This window comes from Lipotes vexillifer, unplaced genomic scaffold, assembly GCF_000442215.2.
Source record: "Lipotes vexillifer unplaced genomic scaffold, Lipotes_vexillifer_v1.1 scaffold671, whole genome shotgun sequence".
Classification (NCBI taxonomy): domain Eukaryota; kingdom Metazoa; phylum Chordata; class Mammalia; order Artiodactyla; family Lipotidae; genus Lipotes; species Lipotes vexillifer.
This window is the reverse complement of record NW_006782851.1, coordinates 3,396,957-3,419,205: the sequence shown is the minus strand read 5'-3', so window position 1 is coordinate 3,419,205 and position 22,249 is coordinate 3,396,957. Positions and strand designations below refer to the sequence as shown.

The 22,249-nt window shown below is 45.8% G+C and overlaps 1 protein-coding gene across 1 annotated transcript in view; it reads right to left on the bottom strand.

Annotated features, from left to right (window-relative positions):
• Window positions 1-21,503, bottom strand: part of ADGRD1 (adhesion G protein-coupled receptor D1) — a 139,301-nt gene extending 117,798 nt beyond the window's left edge. The window contains exons 1-4 of the mRNA XM_007455454.1: window positions 21,438-21,503; window positions 21,317-21,353; window positions 12,958-13,041; window positions 8,584-8,706 (exon numbers count right to left, since the gene is read on the bottom strand). Of these exons, the coding sequence (XP_007455516.1) occupies window positions 8,584-8,706; window positions 12,958-13,041; window positions 21,317-21,353; window positions 21,438-21,503 (310 nt within the window). The remainder of the gene's footprint in view (window positions 1-8,583; window positions 8,707-12,957; window positions 13,042-21,316; window positions 21,354-21,437) is intronic.
• Window positions 21,504-22,249: the final 746 nt, after the last annotated feature.

Here is a 22,249-nt window from a genome sequence, read left to right as displayed (position 1 = left end):
TGACAGTTCTGGAAGCTGGAAGGCTGTGATCATGTTGCCAGCAAAGCCCTCTTGCTGGTTTTATCCTCACGTGGCCTTCCTCGGTACGTGCACACAGAGAGAGCCCGTGTTTCCTCCTCTGCTTATAAGGGCCTTAACCCCTCACCCTCATGACCTCACTGAATCCCAACCACCTCCCAAAGGCCCACCTCCAAATACTATCATAGGGATAAGATTTCAACACATGAATTTGGGGAGCACACATTCAGTTCATAGCAGCACCCTCATTCATTCAACGAACATTTAATCAGTGGCTGATATACATCAGACACTATGAGGGAGGGTCTGGAGGCAGAAAAGTGAGGAGACCCCGGGGTCCCTGGGCTCCTGGACTTACTACCATGTAGGCAGGGAGAGACCGACGTGAATATTCACGCGGGAGTCCCCCCAGTGACGGGTGTGATGAGCTCAGGGAGGAGAGACAAGAACAACAAGCATCGGAGCAGGGCACCGTCTACCCTGGAGGCTGAGAGAGGCTTCCTGAAGGTCGCTTTGCCTGAGATCTGAAGGGAACGGGTGTGACTCGGACAAGGGAAGGCACAGGACGAAGGACCGTGGAACGTTTAAGGAGCAGACCTCATATCAGCCTTGCGACAAGATGTGGCCAGGAGGGTAAGAGAGAAGCAGGTGAGGCTGGTGAGGCAGATGCGGCCAGGAGAGACTTGGGTCTGAGAGCTGTGGTTAGGAGGGAAATCTGAGATGGCACCTCTGTGTTAGTTTCCTACAAATCACCGCATAGTTCTATGCCTGATAAAAACACGATTCAGTCTCAGGGCTCTGGAGGTAGAGGTCCCGCTTGAGCTAAAATCAGGAGGTGAGCAGGGCTGCGCCCCCTCCGGAAGCTGAGAGGAGAATTTGTTCCCACCCTCTTCCAGCATCTAGAGGCGCCCACGTTCCTGGGCTCCTGGCCCCTCCCCCAACTTCAAAGCCATCTTCACATCTCTCTTTGACTCTGCCCCTCTGCCCCTTCCCTTTGTAAGGACCCCTGTGATGACCCTGGGCCCGCAAAGGAGATGAGGACATTCCCCACCTCAAGATCCTTGACTTAATCACTCAGCTTCACCCACTGCAAAATGGGTTAAGGGTACGTTGGGTTGCTTTGTATTATTTTTTACAACTGACTGCGTGTTCATTGACAATTATCTCAAAATAAAAAGGATTCCATAAAAAAAAAAAGAAAAGAAAAGAAAAGCGATTCTGCTCGGTTGGGAAGGCCTTTAATCTGATCTGGCTGGTTCAACATCCAATTTTATTACGGCGTATCTCAGGCATGGAAGTTGGATGTTCTCCCAGGTTTTGGTCAAGAGAGGCTCCAGAACTGGGGCTGTGGTTTCTTTATAAAGAATAGAGGATGTCAAGGGAATCTACCAACTGTAGGATTCCAAGTGCGTTTTCTGTGCGGTGTGGCCGAGAAGGAGGAGGAAAGGAGCAAGTGTGCAGGTTCTGATGACAGAGCATCTCTACGGAGTGACCACCTGCCGAGTGCTTCCAAAAGAGCACAGGCTGGGAGAGAGTGATGGGGAGATTTGGGCTTTCTGGCTAAGCTGAGAAAAGACCCAGACACCTAGGTAGCAGTCCACCAGCAAGGTTCTGCCGTAGATGCCTAACTCTGATTTTGTAAGACCCTAAACTGTGATCCCTACCTCTGCATTTCAGGAGAGTACAGGTTGATATGATGATTTTTACCTACATCTTTCTAAGAGTTGACAATTCCACCCCCTCTGGTGTCAGACACTTTCTCCAAGAAAATTTTAGCATCCAGGCATGCTTTTACATAACATGAATCACATGAGTCCCTTCTCGATGGTTTTCCAGTTCTTCTGATTGTGACAAGGAGAAAGTCCATTCGTATGTAAGTACCAATTGCTAATCCCCATTTTAACACAGAAATGCCACATCTCAGATTTAGAGCCTCTGGTGGGCCACGGTACCCACGTAGAATTCAACAGTACAGGTATCTTCTACTAATGGGAATCAAGATTGGTTTTCAGTTCGTGAGGGTGATATAAAGTTTCCTTTTCAATTGAATCAAAGTAAGTAAAATTTAAAGAAAAGGTCTAAGTATTATAGTTCAGGTGCTATGGGTATATGGTAAAAAAAAAAAATCATAAAAATTTAACAGTGAATGAAATTTAAGAATCACTAGTCTTAAAAACATTCTAGCATGACTGGAAATTTAGATAATTACATCATTCAACCTCCACCTATTAAAGTAAATAAGCCGCTCTTGGCCTTCTTTGGCATAAACACATCCTGCCTCACTGCCTTGACAGCCGACGTTACAAAAGTTGAGTTAAGGGGATGACATGCCATTTTTTTTTTTGTCCACTTTAGGACTATGAGAATAGAATTACATCTGGCTGTGTAAGTTTCCTCGGTACAAATTTCAAGTGATCTACTCTCATCCATTCTCAATATTGTGGAGACCCAGCTGCCAAAAAACACAAAGAGAATGGTTCACAAGATTCTCTTATTCATCCTAAACACACAGAACAGTTGAGGAGCAAAGTGTGAGGCTATATATGGTCCAGTGAATACAAGAGGCCTTTTACTCTTCAAGTAGAAACGTTACAAGGTATCAACTCCATGGCCCAGTGTTCATTGTCTTCCCTAATAATATCTGATTTTTACTTGACAAAGAGAAGCTGTGAAGATGGTGAAGCTTCCACACTGTATCCTTAGATTTTTTTTTCCCAACTCCATGATTACAAGATAAGGAAGTAACAATCAAATAAGGTGGGAGAAATGATACAGCAAAGAGCAAACTTTTGAGAGAAAAAGAGCTGAAGGTCACAGTGGCGGGGAATCTGGATAACAGAAGAGACACCGGGTGAAAGATAAGGAGTTCCATCTTCAGCCATAGTTGAGTTTGCAGTGGTAGGAGAACATGTGATATATGAAATGCAGAGAGAAAGATGATAGAGACCCAAAGGGGCAGTGTTTCTCAGACTGTAGTGTACACGACAGAGGCCGTAAATTCAAAAGCCCATCTTGCCAGGAGGATTGACTCTGTAAGACAGCCAGTGTGTTTCTCGAAGGCAGCTCAGGCTGTATCTTTCAACATGCAGACACACTTTCTCAGATCAAACACTGCATATCAAATACTACTCATGTCTACCCTTCTTGCCCCCCAGGAAGGCTCTGTTTAATTTCTTCTAGAAATGCCTGGTGCTGTAGGACTCTCTTTCACACTAACCATTTCTCTTCTCATTATTATGAGACCAACAGGTGAGTGGCAGCTGCCCTTCAGTCTCAGCAAGCAGGGAACTGAGAACACTGGGGACTCAGGAAATCTGGAGACCACTGGACCATTCCAAAGGAAACAGTCAGTCAGTAACCAACCGCTGCCAGGTGGGCAGGGAACACTGTCGGATTTTCTGACTTTTTTAAGAGAAGTCAGAAGTATAGATTTTTTAATGGAATTTTCTCTTATATAGGAATTAGATATTAATTTTAAAAAAAATTTAAAGCACCATGAGAGAGGTTCTGTTTCTGCAAACAGTGAGCCAGGCTATTTGGACCCACCCATCCTGTCGAGAACAATTTAGAAAGCTGATTAAAATATAAAATATGTGAGAATCGACATAATGCCAGCAAACAAAACACATCTGTGGAACGGAGTCAGCCTTGGCCAGTTCTGTGATTCGGTCCATGAGAATCACCTGGAGGTCCTGGCTAAAACTACAGATTCCCAGGCCTCATCCATGGAGATTTTGATTCAGTGGGTTCTGGGCTGGAGCCTGAGAACTTCCATTTTTAACGATCTCTGCAATAGACTCTTCTGCTGATGGTCTGGAAACAACACTTTGAGATACTCTGCACTAAATCGCCATGTGGCTCTAGGCTGTCTTGTGCCCCCTCTGGGCCTCGGTTTCCCCCTCTGTGAAATGGGCGTACTGAATGAATACTTCTCTCTGAGGCTCCATCAGGCTTTCCAACAGCCTCATAACCCCCAGTCATCTGAGGGAGACAGAGGTTGGATCCATGCCCAGCCTGTTTCCATCAGACCATTCTGGAAATTACCGTCCTGAAACTCAATTCTGCAAATATTTTAGCATTTTGTTGACAACTTTTTAAATTTAGTAACCTAATGCAAAGGGCAAAAAAGTCCTATCGAAGTTGAGAAGAAGGGAATGGGGATGGTGAGATTTCCCAGCTGCTGCTGCGGAGCTGTAGCAGGCTTCTTGGTGTTTATAAGCAGGGGAAGCTCTAATGCACAAGAGGGAAAAGCAAAGGGCGCGTTTCCAGAGGGAGGAACGGTAAAGCTAATGAGTAAAACAGAGGGAATGTCTTTCCTGTGGGGAGCCAAGGTGATTTAGAGTTGAACTCAAATTAGAGATAATTATTCAAGATGGAATTTAATCCAATAACAGAAATAAGTTTCTAAAGGTCCAAGGAGCGCAAAAATGGGACGGGGGCCCCTTTAGGAATGGAGGAGGACCCATCGAGGGTGATATTCAAATGACGGCCCATCAGACATTTGCTGGGGAAGCATTCAAAGGAATTTAACATCAAAAAGACAGTTAGACTAGACGTATCTGTTCAAGTGACATGGATCAAACATCTATGACGCTGATACTCATCCCTGAAAATACAGCAATGACCGAGACAGACAGAGTCCCTGCCTTCACAGAGCTAAAGGCCAAAGAAGGAAGACAGATAATGAGCATCCGGTCATCCCCACCGGTGCACGGGCTAGAGGGAAAACATACAGGGAGATGTGAGAACACAGACGGAGGAGCGTGGCTGGTCTGGGATGCCTCCCTGCAAAAGTAACACTCGAGCCAAGCTCTCAGGGTCTATAGGGGAATCAAACAAGATGCTGGAACATTTCAGGAAGAGTCCCTTCCCACGTTGAGTTTCCCCGCTTGTGTGTTTGCTGGTCGTGGGAGCTGGCAGTGAGACACCTCGGTATTTAAGGAACATAGACTGTGTTTCCTTCGGTTAATGTTCAAAGAGACTTTTTCTCTCAAAAGTTCCTCCTGCATTTGCACCCAGCACCCATGAGAAAACTTGCCCAGGAGATACCATTTGCCAAAAGGCAGGCCCCACGTTCAGCTCAGAGAAACAAGGGAAGCTGGCTGAGCGGGTGGAGAGAAGCCCTAGGGTGAGCAGGGTGTGGGTTCAAGAGTTTGGAGTGAGTAGCCTGGCAGAGGAAGACGATTCCACGTTCTACCTGAGAACTTGGAGAGGGACCAGCTAAATTGCTCAGATGTTTTATCCTTTTTTGAAAAGCTCTAAGCTCAATCCTGTCTCCTAAAACATTCTTTAAAAAAAAAAAATCAGCCAAAACTATGAACAGAGGCCACAAGAGAATTGGGAAATCACAAATATGAAAACAGTTGACCTGCTGGACTGGGCATGGGGAGAGTTTCTCTCTTTATTGAAATGTTGGGGGAATTCTCTGGCGGTCCAGTGGTTATGACTCGGCACTTTCACTGCAGGGCCCCGGGTTCAATCCCTGGTCAGGGAACTAAGACCCCACAAGCTGTGCAGTGAGGCCAATATATATATATATATATATATATATATGACCCATTATTATTATAACAACCTTATCTACATATGTTTCGTTATAAGAATAATGGGACATACATTTGTGCCCACCATCACCTCCAAAAAAACGTGTGGAGGACGCTAGATCAATGTATCTGAAAAGGCTGATCCAATGTTGCCTACATTTTAATCACTCACATTTTCATCTTATCTGAACAGCACCTAGATAATTATTATGAAACACTGTTCTTTAAGTCAACCCACTCAAAGCTCACTGCTTACTGAAGTCTTATCCTAAAGAACGTCTATAAAAGCTATCTTAAGCTTCTGATGAGCTATCTTAAAATAGAAACATAACCATTAATTGTTTAATCGCTGCAAGTGCACCTGAAATCATCTCACCTATTTCACGTGCTGCGTGGACTTTGATTTGGAAAATGCTGGGCAAACCTTCGCTGTTCTCCTTAAACCCAGAAATACAAGCTATTTGAGGCCCCAGGGAAACCCACCAGAGCAAAGGATATGCTCAGTAAAATGGGGAGATGCATGCAGTGGTCCTTAGGATGGCACCCATGCTCGGTGGCCCTGTCTGAAGACCACACCAAGGGAGGTGGATGGAGGAATACCCAACCTCCCTCTGCATCTGCATTAAGCCCCCCAGCAGCACGGTCTCTGGGAGCCAAGGCTGACTTGAGGCTTCCTGGCTTCCCTGGATATCTGGCCATTCTCTAGAGAAAGTGGCCACCCGAAAAACACCTTAAAAGGCTCCAGTTAACACGACACAGGAAAAGTTGTCAACAGGGTGCGAGGTGAAGCCAAAGTTCACAGCTCTCTCTACCACCTGAGCTCTCGTCTGTCTCGGTTTTTTTTGAGGATGAAATGAATTAATACATGTGATGGGATTAGAACACTGACTGGCATGACGTAAATGATTAGCAATTGTGGGTCATTATTATGATCAGTCCAGCCATGTCAGCCCCTGTCATAGGGTCACATACAAGCGAGCAGATTGGGTGGGTTCCAAGATCCTGGTGACAGGAGGGAAGTTTGGAGCCACCCAAACCTGACCCCAAGGGCCTCTCAATGCTGGACCAACCACGTGCCAGTCTTCAGAACAACCCCATGAGCAAGGTACTTTGATTGACCCGTTTTACAGATAAGGAACTTGGACTCAGAGGTTAAATGGTTACCCAAGGTCACCGCAGAAAGCATTAGAACAGGAATTGGAACCCAGGCCACCTGGCCTCAGAGCCCATGCCGTTAACGTGCTCTGTGTCCAACCGGCCCAATGATCAAAGGGTCAGAAGTCTGTGATGAACCAAAGGGCAATGTCCATCACGAAGGGGGCCGTTCCATTCAGCCCCACCCAATCAGAATGGGCCAGAGGCTGGGAGGGGTGGATTTCTCAAGAGAAATTGGAAATTCATATTTTCATGGGAAATCTTCCTATTTTTCAACATTGGCAACTAATTAAAAGTTTTTAACTCCGTGCTTTTGCGAAACGAAACGCAGCCACAGGCCAGAGTCAGCTCGGAGGCCTCTAATTTATGACCGCAGAGTTCAGGTAAAACCTCCCAATAGTTCTGATTTGCAATAGCTGGGCTGCCCCACTGGTCCCATCATAGTCACCCTTCAAAGGCTGGTCGTCTGTGATCGTCCCAGCCACTGGAATTCCCGGGACCTTCCATCCCACACGGGTCAATTCCAGTTGGTAGCTGAGGCTGTAGAGACACCTGTCCTCCGGGAGAGGCCGTTCCCTACAGACCCAGAGAGAGACCAGGCAGAGGCCCCCCCCCCCCCTGCTCACTGCCTTCCTGACCGAGGCAGGGAAGGGCTGAGGCAGGCGTGCCTGCCTTCTTGCTTCTCTTAGCCCTTGTAGCTGAGGCGGGGCTGTTTTAAATTTAGAGGAATAAACAAGGCTGCTGTGTTTATAGGGCTGTTTGAATTCAGGAACAGTTTGAACTGTGGATTTGTAAACCTGGCGTGGTTTGGGACCTCGAAACCCTTTCTCAAAACTCTGGGTTCTGCGAAGTCCAAAACGTTTCCTTCCACATGTTATCACCTTGTTAAGCTTTTGTTTACTTTTACTGGAATGTAACCCATTATGGCCCAGAGTCAAGAACAATGAATTCATCACAGGGCGGTTTTGATAAGGCCATGGATGTCCAAAAAGCCTTAGGGCTTTCAGATTGGCTTGCATTAAACTTTTTTCTTTCCTAGAAAGAAAATTTTTTATTTCTTTAGGATAATGGAACTTGGAAGCTTGAAGCTGATTTGGATGGCAGAGAACAATTTCCCAGAAAGTTTTGAAATGTGGCTCAGATGTCCATTGTCTGAAGCTCAGACACTGGAGAGCAGTTTACTTTTCATAGAAGAAGAAAAAAAAAAAAAAAGAAAGAAGGAATAGGTTCCTAACTTCTCTTTTGCATCTATGTGTTTCGTCCATGTGCATTATTTTCACCACAGACCTGCAACCTCTTGCTGGGACATCTCTCTCCACTGCCCCCTCCAATCTTGATGGATATAAAAGGAGCAAACCCATGGCACAAGTCTTAAAAGGCACGCCCCGCCCAGGTCCATCGCCAACATCCTGGAGCCAGAAATAACGTTCTGTGAGCCACACCATCAATTTACTTCCCGCAAACTCCATGGCCCCATCCGAACTCCAGTGTGACATCACTGTGCCTGCTTTTTATGGAGGGTTCTTTTTTGTTTGTTTCTTGGGTTTTTTGGTTGTTGTTGTTTGTTTGATTTTGCTTTACAAGATTAAATATTTTGCTCTCACACCTTCATGAGACATGAGGCGGTGTTTTAATTCCATCTCCAGGACCAGTCTCTCATTAGAATTCTTAGGTGTCTGCTTCCCTATCCCTCCCCTCCCCTCCCCTCCCCTCAAAGCCGTATGTGACATTTGCACGCATCCTGCAGCTGAACTTCGCCTTCACATCTGCCGTGGCCCAGAGCAACAGATGGTACCTGGCAATGAAATGAACTTAAAAAAAAAAAAAAAAAAGAAGAAAAAGAAAAAGAATGGAGGTCATCACTCACCCTCAGGGCCGCACTGTGCTGGATTACTGATGCAAGAAGTTTTGTACCTTCCGTAATAGAGAAATGTGACTCCTTTTTCCTCCTTGAGGTAAATGCCTTTGTTGACCTTTCCTTCTACAATATCTAAGTGAGAAGAATGGCAACACTGTAGGTTAATGATCACGTGAGATGCAACGTCCAGAGATGTGTCAGGCTTACAAACAACTTACATCTAAGTATACTGTGTTAATTTATATTTATAATTAAATATTTCGAACATTATATATTATTATATAATATTAACAGGCGTTAACGTTTCATAATTAAGAACTAAATCACAAATAACATACATTCGTGTCAATATTAAATATTCTATCCTATTAATATTGTATCACATTAATTAATATCATTCCAGTGTATAATATGTGCTGTAATATAACACTCTTATAACTGCTACGTTGGCCGACAGTTGAGTTACCAGAAGCCATGTGATTAGACTCTCCTACTGTCCTAAACTTTCATTCCATCCACCTCTTCATGAGTTCTCACTGCCATCTTCACACCAGACTTTCCAAGTGAAACACTGAGATTCAAGTTTGAACGTAAAACTACACATGAACGAACTCTCCTTTTGAGTTCTCATTGAGAGCCCCCAATCCTAGACATGGGAGCCCGTGATTTTAAGAGAATTCATTTTCAAACTCTAGGAAGGACATGCAGAGCTACACTTCGAGTCGTCCCAGAAGAGCCCGCCAATGACAAGACCGCAGGGCCAGCAGTCCTGGCAGAGACGCCAGTTCCGTCATCTTTTTGTTTGTCCCATTCCCATAGCAAACCTCTCTGATGGTGTCAGTGCGATGTCAGTGGTTTACAGAATTGAAGCCAAGGGTGATGAGCCACGTATTGCTGACTGGGGTCAAAGTCGTCCAGATGACCCTCTGCCCTGTGGCCCATGCCTCCTGCCCTTGGAGCTGTTGAGCCAGATGAAGACGTACGTAGCACTGGAGGCTCTTTGACCAACTGCTACCCCAGCTCAGATTTTCTGACAACCATTGGCATGTGGATACCAACTCAAAGGGTTTCAAGTTTTTCCTTATGGTGTTTAAACTTTTTTTTTTTTTTTTGCGGTACGCGGGCCTCTCACTGTTGTGGCCTCTCCCGTTGCGGAGCACAGGCTCCGGACGCGCAGGCTCAGCGGCCACGGCTCACGGGCCCAGCCGCTCCGCGGCACGTGGGATCTTCCCGGACCGGGGCACGAACCCGTGTCCCCTGCATCGGCAGGAGGACTCTCAACCACTGCGCCACCAGGGAAGCCCTAAACTTATTTTTTTTAATCTATCTCGTTTATTGCTGGAGATGATCTACATATTACAAAGTTACATGGGCAGTTCACAGTTCATGATTGAATGAGGCTGTATAAACCCCTAAACCAGACTGTTTGCTTGGCAAAATTAATTTTGGAAGCGAAACATCCCAGAGTTGAAAGAGCAAAATCAGGTTATATATTGTAAAAAGATCAGGAGTGAGACCTAAATTGCCTGAGCTGACTCTCCCCACTGACCAGAGAGCTGCCCAATTGCTACTATCCATTCTGCTCTGTGCTGCATAAGCAAAATCTGAAACATACGGGCTCTGGAGGTTATTAAATAAGATAGTCATTTAGCCATGACTCTTGTGGGTGTGTCTTAGAAAACAGCTTCTAATGATTAAAAAAATAAATCCCAGCTACAGAAGAAATGCCGATTTTAATGTTTGTAAGAGATCAAATTTTTGACGAGGTATTTTAAAATCAACTTTAATTTTCCATTCAAAGGGCATGTTTTTCCTCCCCCAAAGAATATAATCCATTTAAAAATCCAAACAAGTACTATTTGTAGAAACTACTCATCTTATGTCTGTATTGTTCTGAAAACAAGCAGCTGGTTTGGAAGACCCTGGTCGCTTGAAAGCGTATAGACACCCCCGAATATACTGCAATCTGTGGTAACTCCTTTAGACCTAATTCGAAGTTGTCATGTTCAATACCCTGGATCTTTGGCCGTTTTTCTGGTTATTTGCTTGTTTGCTAGTCAAGATATAGTGAATTCATATAGAACCAACTTGGAATGGCCTTTCAATTCATTGCAGATCCAAACTCGACAGAACACAGAAGAAACATGCTCACCTACGGTTGCAGAGAAATTTGAGTAGGCAGAGTCATTGGTATATACAAAGGTAGAATTATGGGGAGGGAGCACAGTGAGGTTGTGGGTTCGTAATGCTGTGTGGGTAAAACAACAAAAGAAAAAAGCACAATGAATGAGTGACACAAAAAACAAATGGAACCGACATATCTCTCAACTCAACACACATCGACAAGTGTGCCTTTCATCCCGCAAACAGCTTGGATTTTCTCTTCCGACCCCACCTCCCCCTTATTTTTTCAGGGGACATTAGGGCCACTCCAGCGGCCCCATTCAGTCCCAAACCTAGGGCGTGATCGCCGCTGTATTTGGTTGCGGTTTGCTGGCTCCCGTTCCCATCCAGATACTTAGTTGAGAGATATGAAATTGAACTCGGCCATAAAATAGCCTTAACAAAAGGATTAACGGTTGTGATGTCACGAGAACTGATGAAACAGCAGCACAGCATGAAAACAACTGCATGTTATTATGACGAATGGACAAAACAACAGAGAATTCAGCGACAAATGACAAAGCAGGGCCTCCATGCAATGATTCCCAACACCATTCAACTGTCCCCAGAAGTAAAATGTGAAGCCTGGAATCAAATTGAAATATGCCAGTAAAGCAGGATAACATAAAGAATGGACCCAATGGAACAGTGCAGTGAAAGCATCATCACTCAAGTGTTTGGGGACAAACGCCAATATAGTTCGAGATTTACGGGGAAATAATACTTTGGGTGAACAAAATTCAACCACGGTGTAATTCTTTCTGATAATCTACGGCAATGAAATGAGTTGAGGGGGTGAGGAGAGAAATATACGGATCTTTATTTGAGCTCTGTTTGAAGTAATTCCTAAAATAGCGCCTCGGTCCTAAACAAGGAGCTATTTTGACAATGCAGTTTCCACTTGGAATGATCTCATTTCAAAGGCTTTAAAGTAAAGGGCCTGAGAAAAGAAAATTAGATTATAACAAGGGGAAACCATTTCTTTTAACCTGAGGTAGTCATAAAATAACTATCACAGGGACCTTCCAACCCTATGGTACAGAATATCTGGAGAAAATATGGAGCCCCAGTGGCCCAATCCAGGTTTTCCTGTGGCCGCCACTGCTGCCTGATACGCAGACAAGCAAGAGGCAATGCAGAATAAGGCAGGGCCTCCGGTGGCCCTACACAGGAGGACAGCACCCTTCTGGAGGGCCCGGCTCCTTGACCGAGCTCCTCTAAGGATGCCAGCAGACTTCAACTGTAATGCTTCTCAATTTGCAAATTAAAAGAAAAAAAGTTTTAGAATCTGAGGTGGCAATTTATGGCAGCACATGAAGTCCCAGGAATAAGGAAAATATCAGTGTGCTGGTGTGGAAAGCACAGTAATCAGCAATGTGAGAGGGGGGGATTTTAATCCATTACAAAGAACCTGTATAGACAATCTGAGCACGTGCCAGGATGGCTGTACATAACTCTCCCGTTATACACATCAGTCATTGGACATGATCAAGTGGAATAAGGAAATAAAAATTAAAATGTCAAAGCATCCCAAATCACTCAAAACTCAGACTTTAAAAAAGCTTCTTATTGGAATGCAAAAAGTGCTCAGGGCTGTCTGCGGTTTCTCCTTCTCGAAATGTCTGAATTGCTTCAGATAGAGGCTTTATCTTCCAAGGAATTGGGGACCCTTGGAAGCATCTTAGGTGATGTTGGATCTTTTCACAGGAGGGCTTCCAGTGACGTATAGAGGAGTAGACAGGTAGGTCGGGGGTACCTTTGCTAAGTGAAGTCATGACCCCCCACAAACAGGGGGTCAGTCTTCATTGGCATGACGTTTGGCCCTAGGTTCCAATGGGCCCCTGCTTCAGCAGGCATGTGGATTACCCCATTTGTGCCTACCTAGAAAACGTACATCGGGACTTGTACAGAGGCTGATCCATCATGTACCGCTTAAAGCTGAAAACAACTGCATTTGTTTAAAGGTTGTTGGACGAAATGCACATCTTAATATTTTGAAGCATAAATTCTGTCCTTCAACCATAAAAACATATAAAAGTTCTAGTAAAATCCTTCGCAATAGCAATCATTGGGGGAAGCTACACAAATGTTTATTCATCTCCGTCATCGTGGCTGACTTCAGAGCGGATGCTGTTTGTTCCCTTGTCCCTCCCAACGGCCCCTGATTCCCTCGGGAAAGTGCATTCCTGGGGCCCTGGTTACTGTCCCCACCCCGTCTACCTCCAGTTGTCTCCTGAAGTTCGTGGATCCCATCCACACTTTCCAACGGCCAGTAATGGGAAGCGGAAGCCAAGACATCAAACCCTTGGGGGAGAAAAGAATAAAAATGTTACATCACCATTAGGAAAGAAAGAGCTGGACATAAGGAACCACTTACCACCTCCATCAGGAATTGGGGAAAGGGTAAACGTATCAGAGTGACTGTGGGATGTATTCAAAAGGCATTTGAATAGATTCGATACACACTCCCAGCGTTCAAAAAACTCAGTAATTAGATGAATGTCTTTACAGAATAAAACATAATAAATAGGAATAGAGAGATACCTTTTAACTAAAGAAAATAAAAGCCACCATGCCTAATGTGGCATGAAGCACACCCATACGTGTCAGAAAAAAAGACAAGAATGTCCATTATCCCATTATTATTTCCTGCGTTTTAGAAGAAATAGCTGATACAGTCAGACAAGAGAAAAAAATGAGGTTGAAGGGCTTCTCTGGTGGCGCAGTGGTTGAGAGTCCGCCTGCCGATGCAGGGGACGCGGGTTCGTGCCCCGGTCCGGGAAGATCCCACGTGCCGCGGAGCGGCTGGGCCCGTGAGCCATGGCCGCTGAGCCTGCACGTCCGGAGCCTGTGCTCCGCAACGGGAGAGGCCAGAACAGTGAGACGCCCGCGTAGCGCAAAAAAAAAAATAATAATAAAAAAGAAACCCTCTAATACACCTTCTCACTAACACTCTTGGTGTTTCTGATAATCTGATCAGATATTAGAGACATCATAAAAAACATAATACCATGTTGTGTTTGCCCATTGTCTTATGACTCGAAACATAAGTCCATGTGATTCATTTAACCAATCATCAATAAATTATTGCATTCTTACTGTGCACCTGACACCATGCCCTACCCTGGGACACAAAGGTCAGGTGATTGGCTTCATGAAGTTCAGGCTCGCCATGCCATGGCCGCTGAGCCTGCACGTCCGGAGCCTGTGCTCCGCAACGGGAGAGGCCAGAACAGTGAGACGCCCGCGTAGCGCAAAAAAAAAAACAACACAAAAATGAGGTTGAAAAAGAGGAGGAAACCAACACCGATATTGTGCAGACGTTGTGTAAGGTTCTTTACAAATACTCTTCCTCGTTTCATTCTAATGATAATCTATAAGATAACTATACTCTTAGCCTATCTGTTATGACAAGGAATAAAATGCCCCCTCAGGCGTCACCCAGCCGACTGGTGTCCTCCATACATGTCTCCTGCATTGGTCCTGATCTTTCTATTATCTCTCTGCTTCCACCATATACTAAAAATGAATCCTTTCAAAATTACCTTTATGTTCCTTGTACTTTGCATAGACATCATTTTATGCAGATATGTTCTTTTTTATTCTGCTCTTCTCACTTAATACCATACAAATTATTTGATTTATTTTTTTCTCTCTAACTCTCATAATCGAGTTTGGGTAACAGTCCCTGGAGAGGCTACACCATCACACATTGAATTGTTCTCCTAACTTGAATCTTCTTTTGCATTATTTCTCTGTGAACAGTTCCCAGAAGTGGAAATAATGGCCCAGATGACTAAATAATAATCAACTGCCTTGAATGTCTGCCAGATCACCAAACAGATAAAATTAATAAAGTAATCCTTGTGTTGTTCCTTGTAAAAGACATTTTGTTTTGTTTTGTTTTTGCGGTACGCGGGCCTCTCACTGTTGCGGCCTCTCCCGTTGCGGAGCACAGGCTCCGGACGCGCAGGCTCAGCGGCCACGGCTCGCGGGCCCAGCCGCTCCGCGGCACGTGGGATCTTCCCGGACCGGGGCACGAACCCGCGTCCCCCGCATCGGCGGGCGGACTCTCAACCACTGCACCACCAGGGAAGCCCAAAGACCTTTTTTAAGAGGAGATAATATAATCATTATTTTCAAATGATATATGCCTGACAGTGAAAATGAAAAACTGTTACAAATAAGAAAAGAATTTGGTAAGTGAAAACCTGTTACAAACAATAAAAGAATTTAGTAAGGAGGCTGATACAAGTTAAATATGCAAATGCCAATAGCTCTCCTCTATTCAAATAATAATTCTAAAAAACAGAAGATAGGTTCTCATTTATAAATGCAGCCAAGACATTTAAGAACAAAAGAATAAGAACTATACAACATTCTCATGAAGAAAACAATAGAATCATGCTAACGGATATAAAAGAACCCTTGAAAAAATGAAGGACTTAACCTATTCTTGATTTTTAAAACCCCAAAATCATAAAAATATCTACTAAAGATGCTCAACTTTGCTATTTATTAGAGAAATGTCAATCAAAACTACAATGAGGTACCACCTCATACCGGTCAGAATGGCCATCACCAAAAAGCCTACAAATAATCAATGCTGGAGAGGGTGTGGAGAAAAGGGAACCCTTCTACACTGTTGGTGGGAATGTAAATTGGTGCAACCACTACGGAAATCAATACGGAGCTTCCTTAAAAATCTAAAAATAGATTTACCAAATGATCTAGTGATCCCACTCCTGGGCATATATCTGGAGAAAACTGTAATTTGAAAAGACACATGCACCCCAATGTTCACTGCAGCACTATTTACAATGGCCAGGACATGGAAACAACCTAGGTGTCCATCAACAGATGAATGGATAAAGAAGATGTGATACATACACACACACACACACACACACACACACACACACACACACACACACACACACAATGGGATACTACTCAGCCATAAAAAAGAATGAAATAATGTCATTTGCAGCAACACGGATGGACCTAGAGATTATCCTACTAAGTGAAGTAAGTCAGAAAGAGAAAGACAAATATTGTACGATATTACTTATATGTGGAATCTAAAAAAATGACACAAATGAACTCATCTATGAAACACAAACAGAATCACAGACATAGAGAACAGACTTGTAGTTGCCAAGGGGGAGGGGGAGTGGGGGAGGGATGGATTGGGAGTTTGGGATTAGCAGCTGCAAACTATCATACATAGAATGGATAAAAAACAAGGTCCTACTGTACAGCACAGTGAACTCTATTCAATATCCTGTGATAAACCGTAATAGAAAAGAATATGAAAAAGATTATATACGTATAACTGAATCACTTTGCTGTACAGCAGAAACTAACACACATTGAAAATCAGCTCTATTTCAATAAAATACTTTTTTTCAAAATCAGTTCTTCAGCAAGAATTTCTCATCCATACTTAATGTTTTGTTGATCCAGTTTAGTGAGGGGGGAGGGAGGGAGAGAGGGGTATCAATATTCAAAAAGAAAAGTTAATAAAACCTTTAATTTTTCCTTTTCAGCTTTTATTCCAGATTTCCCCATCCCATCCCTTCCCTGTCACTTACTCTGTGTGTCAGTAAAGGGAAGCCCTCACCCCTTGAATCTGTGTAGGGCAATACGTGTCCACTGATTTTATTCAACGGAAATCTACACCACACAGAGGAAAATTGGTCCCTGCCAACTTGGGCAGATCTTGGACCCCTGCTGCCTGGCCCATGACACACCAAGCTCATTCCACAGTGGGACTCGCCTGCTGTCCTCCCTGCTCTTCTCTCGCTGTGCGTAACCGACTCTGTCATTCAAGCCTCTGCCCTCAGGACACCCCCTCCAAGAGGCCTGCCCTGATCACCCCTCATCACCACCACCATCCACTCTTTCTCCCAATGCTTTGTTTTGTCTTCTCATAGGGCTTACACTATAATTTGAAAGTTTTTGCTTGTTAGTATATTTGTTTGCTGTCTGTCTCCTATACCAGACTCTTAGCGACTTGAGTGCAGAGAATTTGTTCTGTTTGCACCTTAACCCCGTGTCTAAAACACAGCCTGGTGTGTGTGTGTGTGTGTGTGTGTGTGTGTGTGTGTGCGCGCGCGCGTGTGTGTGTGCATGCACGTGTGTATGTGTGTGTCAGAAATCTAGGTTTTTGCATTTGAACTCTCCCCCAAATTTTAATGTTAGCAATTAATTCTTAAAAAAACGATATAGGTGGAATGAATGATGAAATTGCAATAATGAATAAATAAAAGAATAAACCTAGAAAGATTATGTAATTCTGATGCCCCCCAATTTCTAAATGCCAAATTTCCATTTGTTCAATAGTGTATAAACATTATTCTTAAAAATTATATCATAAACACTTTTGTGTTTGCACTAGGACGATGAAGAATGAAGTTCCTACCATGACCTAGTGACTCTGAGGGTCCTTTATAGACGATACAACACGATGTTGGTGACGGATGTTAACTAGCCTTACTGTGCTGAGCGTTGCACGATATATACAAATACCAAATCATGATGTTGTACACCTGAAACTCATTATTAATTTTACATGGCAGTTTTATCTCAATTAAAAAATAAAAAAAAATAAAGGGAACAAACAATTGATTCACACAGGGAAAAAACCCACTACATAACTATGGGAATTATAATGACTATAATCACCTGTGTTAGCCTCCTTGCCATCTAAATGGGGCCAATGAGGTGAGCTGCCCCCATCTCCTGGAAATAGAAGCAGCCGCTCTGTGTACCCCGGGGCCAGGAAACTTCTGGATAATGACATGGTTTATTAAGTCCCCTCGTTACAAAAGTCATCTGTAAAAGGCATGTTTATAAACTTTTTTCAAGTGATGTGCAACTTCTTGGCCGTCGCCATTTATGGATTTAGATTTATCCACCATCACAGCTTCCTAGCACTGTCCTCGGGGCCAGAGCAAGAAACCTGGCAGCCTGGGGCCAGAGAAAAGGATCCAGGTGTGGGATGGAGTCCCCAGTTTCCCCTCTCTGGGCCTCACCTCCATCAACCCTCGAATGGGGAGGTGGGCTAGAATAGCCCCTGGTGGTCCTTCCGACAGCCTGCTATAGTTTGGCACAAAATGACAGTCCACAGTCACAAAACACACAAATGCTCGAAATGATTTGAAGTTCTTTTTCAATTACTGATGAAACTAAATACCTATCTATGCGGTAGAGATAAAGACCAGGAAAAGATCGAGGAGTTACCTGGGCTAGTATAGAGAGGCAAGGCAGAAAACGAAGCCAAAACCCCCAGCTGGGTGTTAAAATCATGCAGGCTGTCTGTCATCAGGGACTCAGCTCACCAGACAACCAGCAAATCTTCAGCTGACGGTGTGTCATCCAGCCAACAGGTATTTACTGAGCACCTAGTATTTGTAAGGCACAGGGCTGGGTACCATACTGAGAAAACAGGAAACGCTTACTAGTCCTCCTAGAACCTTAGAAAGGAAGCTTTGGTGTGGTCGCCCTTCAGGACGCTAGGGGTCCAGCCTCTACTGGGGACCCCGGCTCACCGAACATCCCAGGCATACCTCCCCCCCTGGGCTGACCACGCTGTTCTCATCTTCATCAACTTCTGTTATGAGTCTGACCACCCCCAGCTCCCTCCACATTCGTGAGTCCTTCGTTAGCACTATGTCTTATTGCACGGGGACCTCGGGCAGAGCACTCACTCTTGGGCAGAAACACTTCCTCACCTGGAGGCTGACAAAGCTGCTTTGGAGCACTGGGGGACCGTATGGGATCTACGTAAAAGCACCCAGTACACCATCATATTGGCATTTTTATTTACCACTTCCTGCTCCTTAGAATAAAATGCTACAATTTATGTAGCCTTTCCCACACTGATGGGTATGCAGGGTGTTTCCAAATTTCTTCCCACTGGGAACAGGGTCTCTGCATGTTCACTGTGTGCTTAGGCGGATGCCCTTGGGTGGAAGTCCTGGGAATCAGGTTTCCTCCACTGGGGCTCCCCTCAGGATGCTGCAGGCTTCAGAGGTCAGAAGCAGAAATGCATCAGGCCTCCCAGGTGCTGATGCAGCACAGATGACAGGGGTCAGACTTTTCAGCAGGAAAGGGGGTTGAGTAGGAAGAGAAGACAAAATAAAAGGACTGGAGGAGGAGGGAGAGAAAGAAAATAAGGGAGAAAGGATGACAGGAAAGAAAAGGAGAGAGAAGGAGGGAAGGAGGGAAACAAGGAAGGAAGGAAGGCGGGAGGAAATAAAGATTTTAAAATGTGGGGTGACCAAGGGGGGAGGGGGTTGGGATGAACTGGGAGATTGGGATTGCCATATACACACTATTGATACTATGTATAAAATAGGTAACTAATGAGAGCCTACGGTATAGCACAGGGAACGCTACTCAGGCTCTGTGGTGAGCTACCAGGCCGCCCAGGTGCTGATGCATCACATATGACAGGGGTCAGACTTTTCAGCAGGAAAGGGGGTTGAGTAGGAAGAGAAGACAAAATAAAAGGACTGGAGGAGGAGGGAGAGAAAGAAAATAAGGGAGAAAGGATGACAGGAAAGAAAAGGAGAGAGAAGGAGGGAAGGAGGGAAACAAGGAAGGAAGGAAGGCGGGAGGAAATAAAGATTTTAAAATGTGGGGTGACCAAGGGGGGAGGGGGTTGGGATGAACTGGGAGATTGGGATTGCCATATACACACTATTGATACTATGTATAAAATAGGTAACTAATGAGAGCCTACGGTATAGCACAGGGAACGCTACTCAGGCTCTGTGGTGAGCTACATGGGAAGGAAATCCAAAAAGGAGGGGCTATGTGTGTACATATAGCTGATTCACTTTGCTGCACAGCAGAAACTGACACAACATTGTAAAGCGACTGTACTCCAATAAAAAGTAATACAAAATTTTTTAAGTAAAAGAAAATTAAAAAGTGGGGTGGGGAGAACAGGAAGAAAGAGAGATTGCTGGAGACGGGAGGATTCAACGAGGAGGAATCTCTCGCAGCTACAGAGCACTGCTCACAAGGCAGCTTAAGACCCCAAACTCCCTGCACGCCAGCTGTCCACCCAGGCCTCGGTGCACATCGCTCCTCTGTAGCAACATTTCTATGATCGTCAGTTTTATTATTATTTCTCTGATGGAGTTAGCTGACCAAGAAATGTTTTTTCTACCCTAAGTTAGGATGTAATAGCAGCAGTTTCTCTATGGAGCCAAGACTGAGTCCAAGCCGCTCCTTGAAGCTAAGGGCCAAGGATGCCAGTGGACGTGGGTGGAACCGGGGGGCCGCAATGTGGCCAAGGGACCACATGGCAAACACCCTACAGCTTCCCTTCCCACCCTGACTGCGGCCGGGATCCTAGGGCTGCCTTGTCGCCTTCCTGGCCACACACACATCTCTCCTGGAAAACCAGCGTGAGCTGTCGGCTGTGAGTTAGCGACAGGGCACGAACAGCCTCCGTTTGATGCGATGCTAGATGACCTATTTATCCCCAAATCCTTCTTTCAGCGTTTTGGCTAAGAAAGGGGAGACTGTGGAAATTCACCGCCCTCACACCCTTTTCAATGAAAGATTGAACTTAAACATGCGTATGAAAGAGACACGGCAGCCCCTGTACCACTGAGACGGCAGGTGGAGGTGGCAGTGATGGCGGGGTGCTCCAGCACCCACCGTGACGGCCACGTCACTCCAAAGGGGACAGAGTCCCACCCCTGGTCTACCTTCACCCCGCACAGCTCTGGTGCTCCCACGAGACCGGAGCCTTCTCCTGGGAACTGGCTTCCCACCTGGATGGGGCCGGGGATGCTGCACCCGCCATCTCTGGTGGGTCATGGAGTTGGCAGGGCTGCCCGTGACAATAATCGTGGCCAGAGGCATGCTCACCCCCAGGCCGGGGTTGTCGTCCGGACTCCCAAGCGAGGACTTGGGGACGTTAGTGTAAGGTCCCCTCTACCACGCGCATGCCAGCCGAGCAGCAAACGGGAACAAGGGGCCCGCAAAGCAAATTCCCGTCACCGTCACACAGGCCTCCCCCTCTGGGAAGGGGCAAGGGAAGTTTTCATGTCTCCTCTATCCTCCCCGAGGAAAGCCTCAGGGTGGTGCTTCCAGACTGAGGACTCAGGGGGGCAAAGGAAAAGCGGACCCAGCCGGTTGGGCGAGGGGTTTCCTCAGAGGGAATGGAGGAATCAAGTTCCCTTCGGAGGGATGGGGACAGGACGGGGCGGTGCGGGGAAGTGGGGGGATGCTCTAAGTCAGCTCGAGTGAATCTGTGCTGGAGACACATGACGTAAGTAAGAGACAGAAGATGCTTCCCCGGTGAACACCCCCATGTCCTGAATGCCCCAGAACCAGAAGCATCCGGGCGCGGAGAGACCTGCTTCCCCAAGATGGAGGTGCAGGATGATGAGTGACCCACGGGACAAGGTGCCAGGACAGCTGGCGGGGCCAGAGGAGCCCAAGAAGGGCCTCTCGCCCACAGCCTCGGAGACAAACAAGCAAACTGCTTGCAGACCCCGGGCTGGGCAGGGAGAGCAGATAGTGAGCAGACCAGGAGGGAAGCTGCCTTACTTACCTGGATGGGCTTGTGACCTGGTGTCGGCTCCGTGCACCTGCACACAAAACACCACATTGTAAGACATGCAGGGAACCTCCCGGCGAGTCCCATCTCAGCGAGCAGCACCTTGGGACATTACCTGAAAATCACAATAAAATAACAGCAGCCAGGAGTGCCAGCAGCAAAGAGGCAGCAGCTTCCTCATGGTTTTTTCGGAGGTGAAAATGTGATCCAAGCAGAATTCCTGAGGGTCTGTGACAAAGTGGCGCCTTTAACTTTCACTCCCTGGGGAAAGGGACATTTTCACAGGTTCCAGAAAGAAGAAAACCTTCTGCTTCCCTAGAGTTTGTGAACTGCAGAGAGTTAAGGCAGAAGGTCGTGAGAGTTCATGGGTGTTTCGTCTTCGTCTCCGGACTCAAGGGTCTTCGGTGATCAATAAACACACGGGAACGATCAGACCGGCTCTGGGACGCAGGGAGGAGACAGACAGCTTCTGATCACAGTTCCCGAGAAGCAATCCAGGGCTGCGGCTGCAGTGCCGAGGCTCGGGGGTGATCGTGGGTCCCTCGCGGTTTTCTGTTTCTGTCAAGAGTCTTCAGTGGTATCCACCCAGGTTCGGAGTTGGAAGTTTCTCTTTTTCCTGGAAGTGGGAGGAATTGTGTCTGGAGCTCCCTCGGGCTCCTGTGCTGGTGCGTTGCTGCCCGAGTCCTTCTGGTGTGACTCAGGCTTACACCTCGTCTGTCTGTCTGTCCCCCAGCACTTGGGGTGGAGAGAGTGAGGGATGTAAGTCTTTCTCCTCAAACTTTGTTCTGTTCTGCTTCTCTATTTATGTCGCGCGGCTGCTGTGTCCTTCCTGGGTCCTAACACCAGCCTGTTAAGCACCACTGGGAATTGCCTTCAGGATCTGAGTTTCAGAAGCAGAGCAGACAGACACGGGGTGCATACATACGT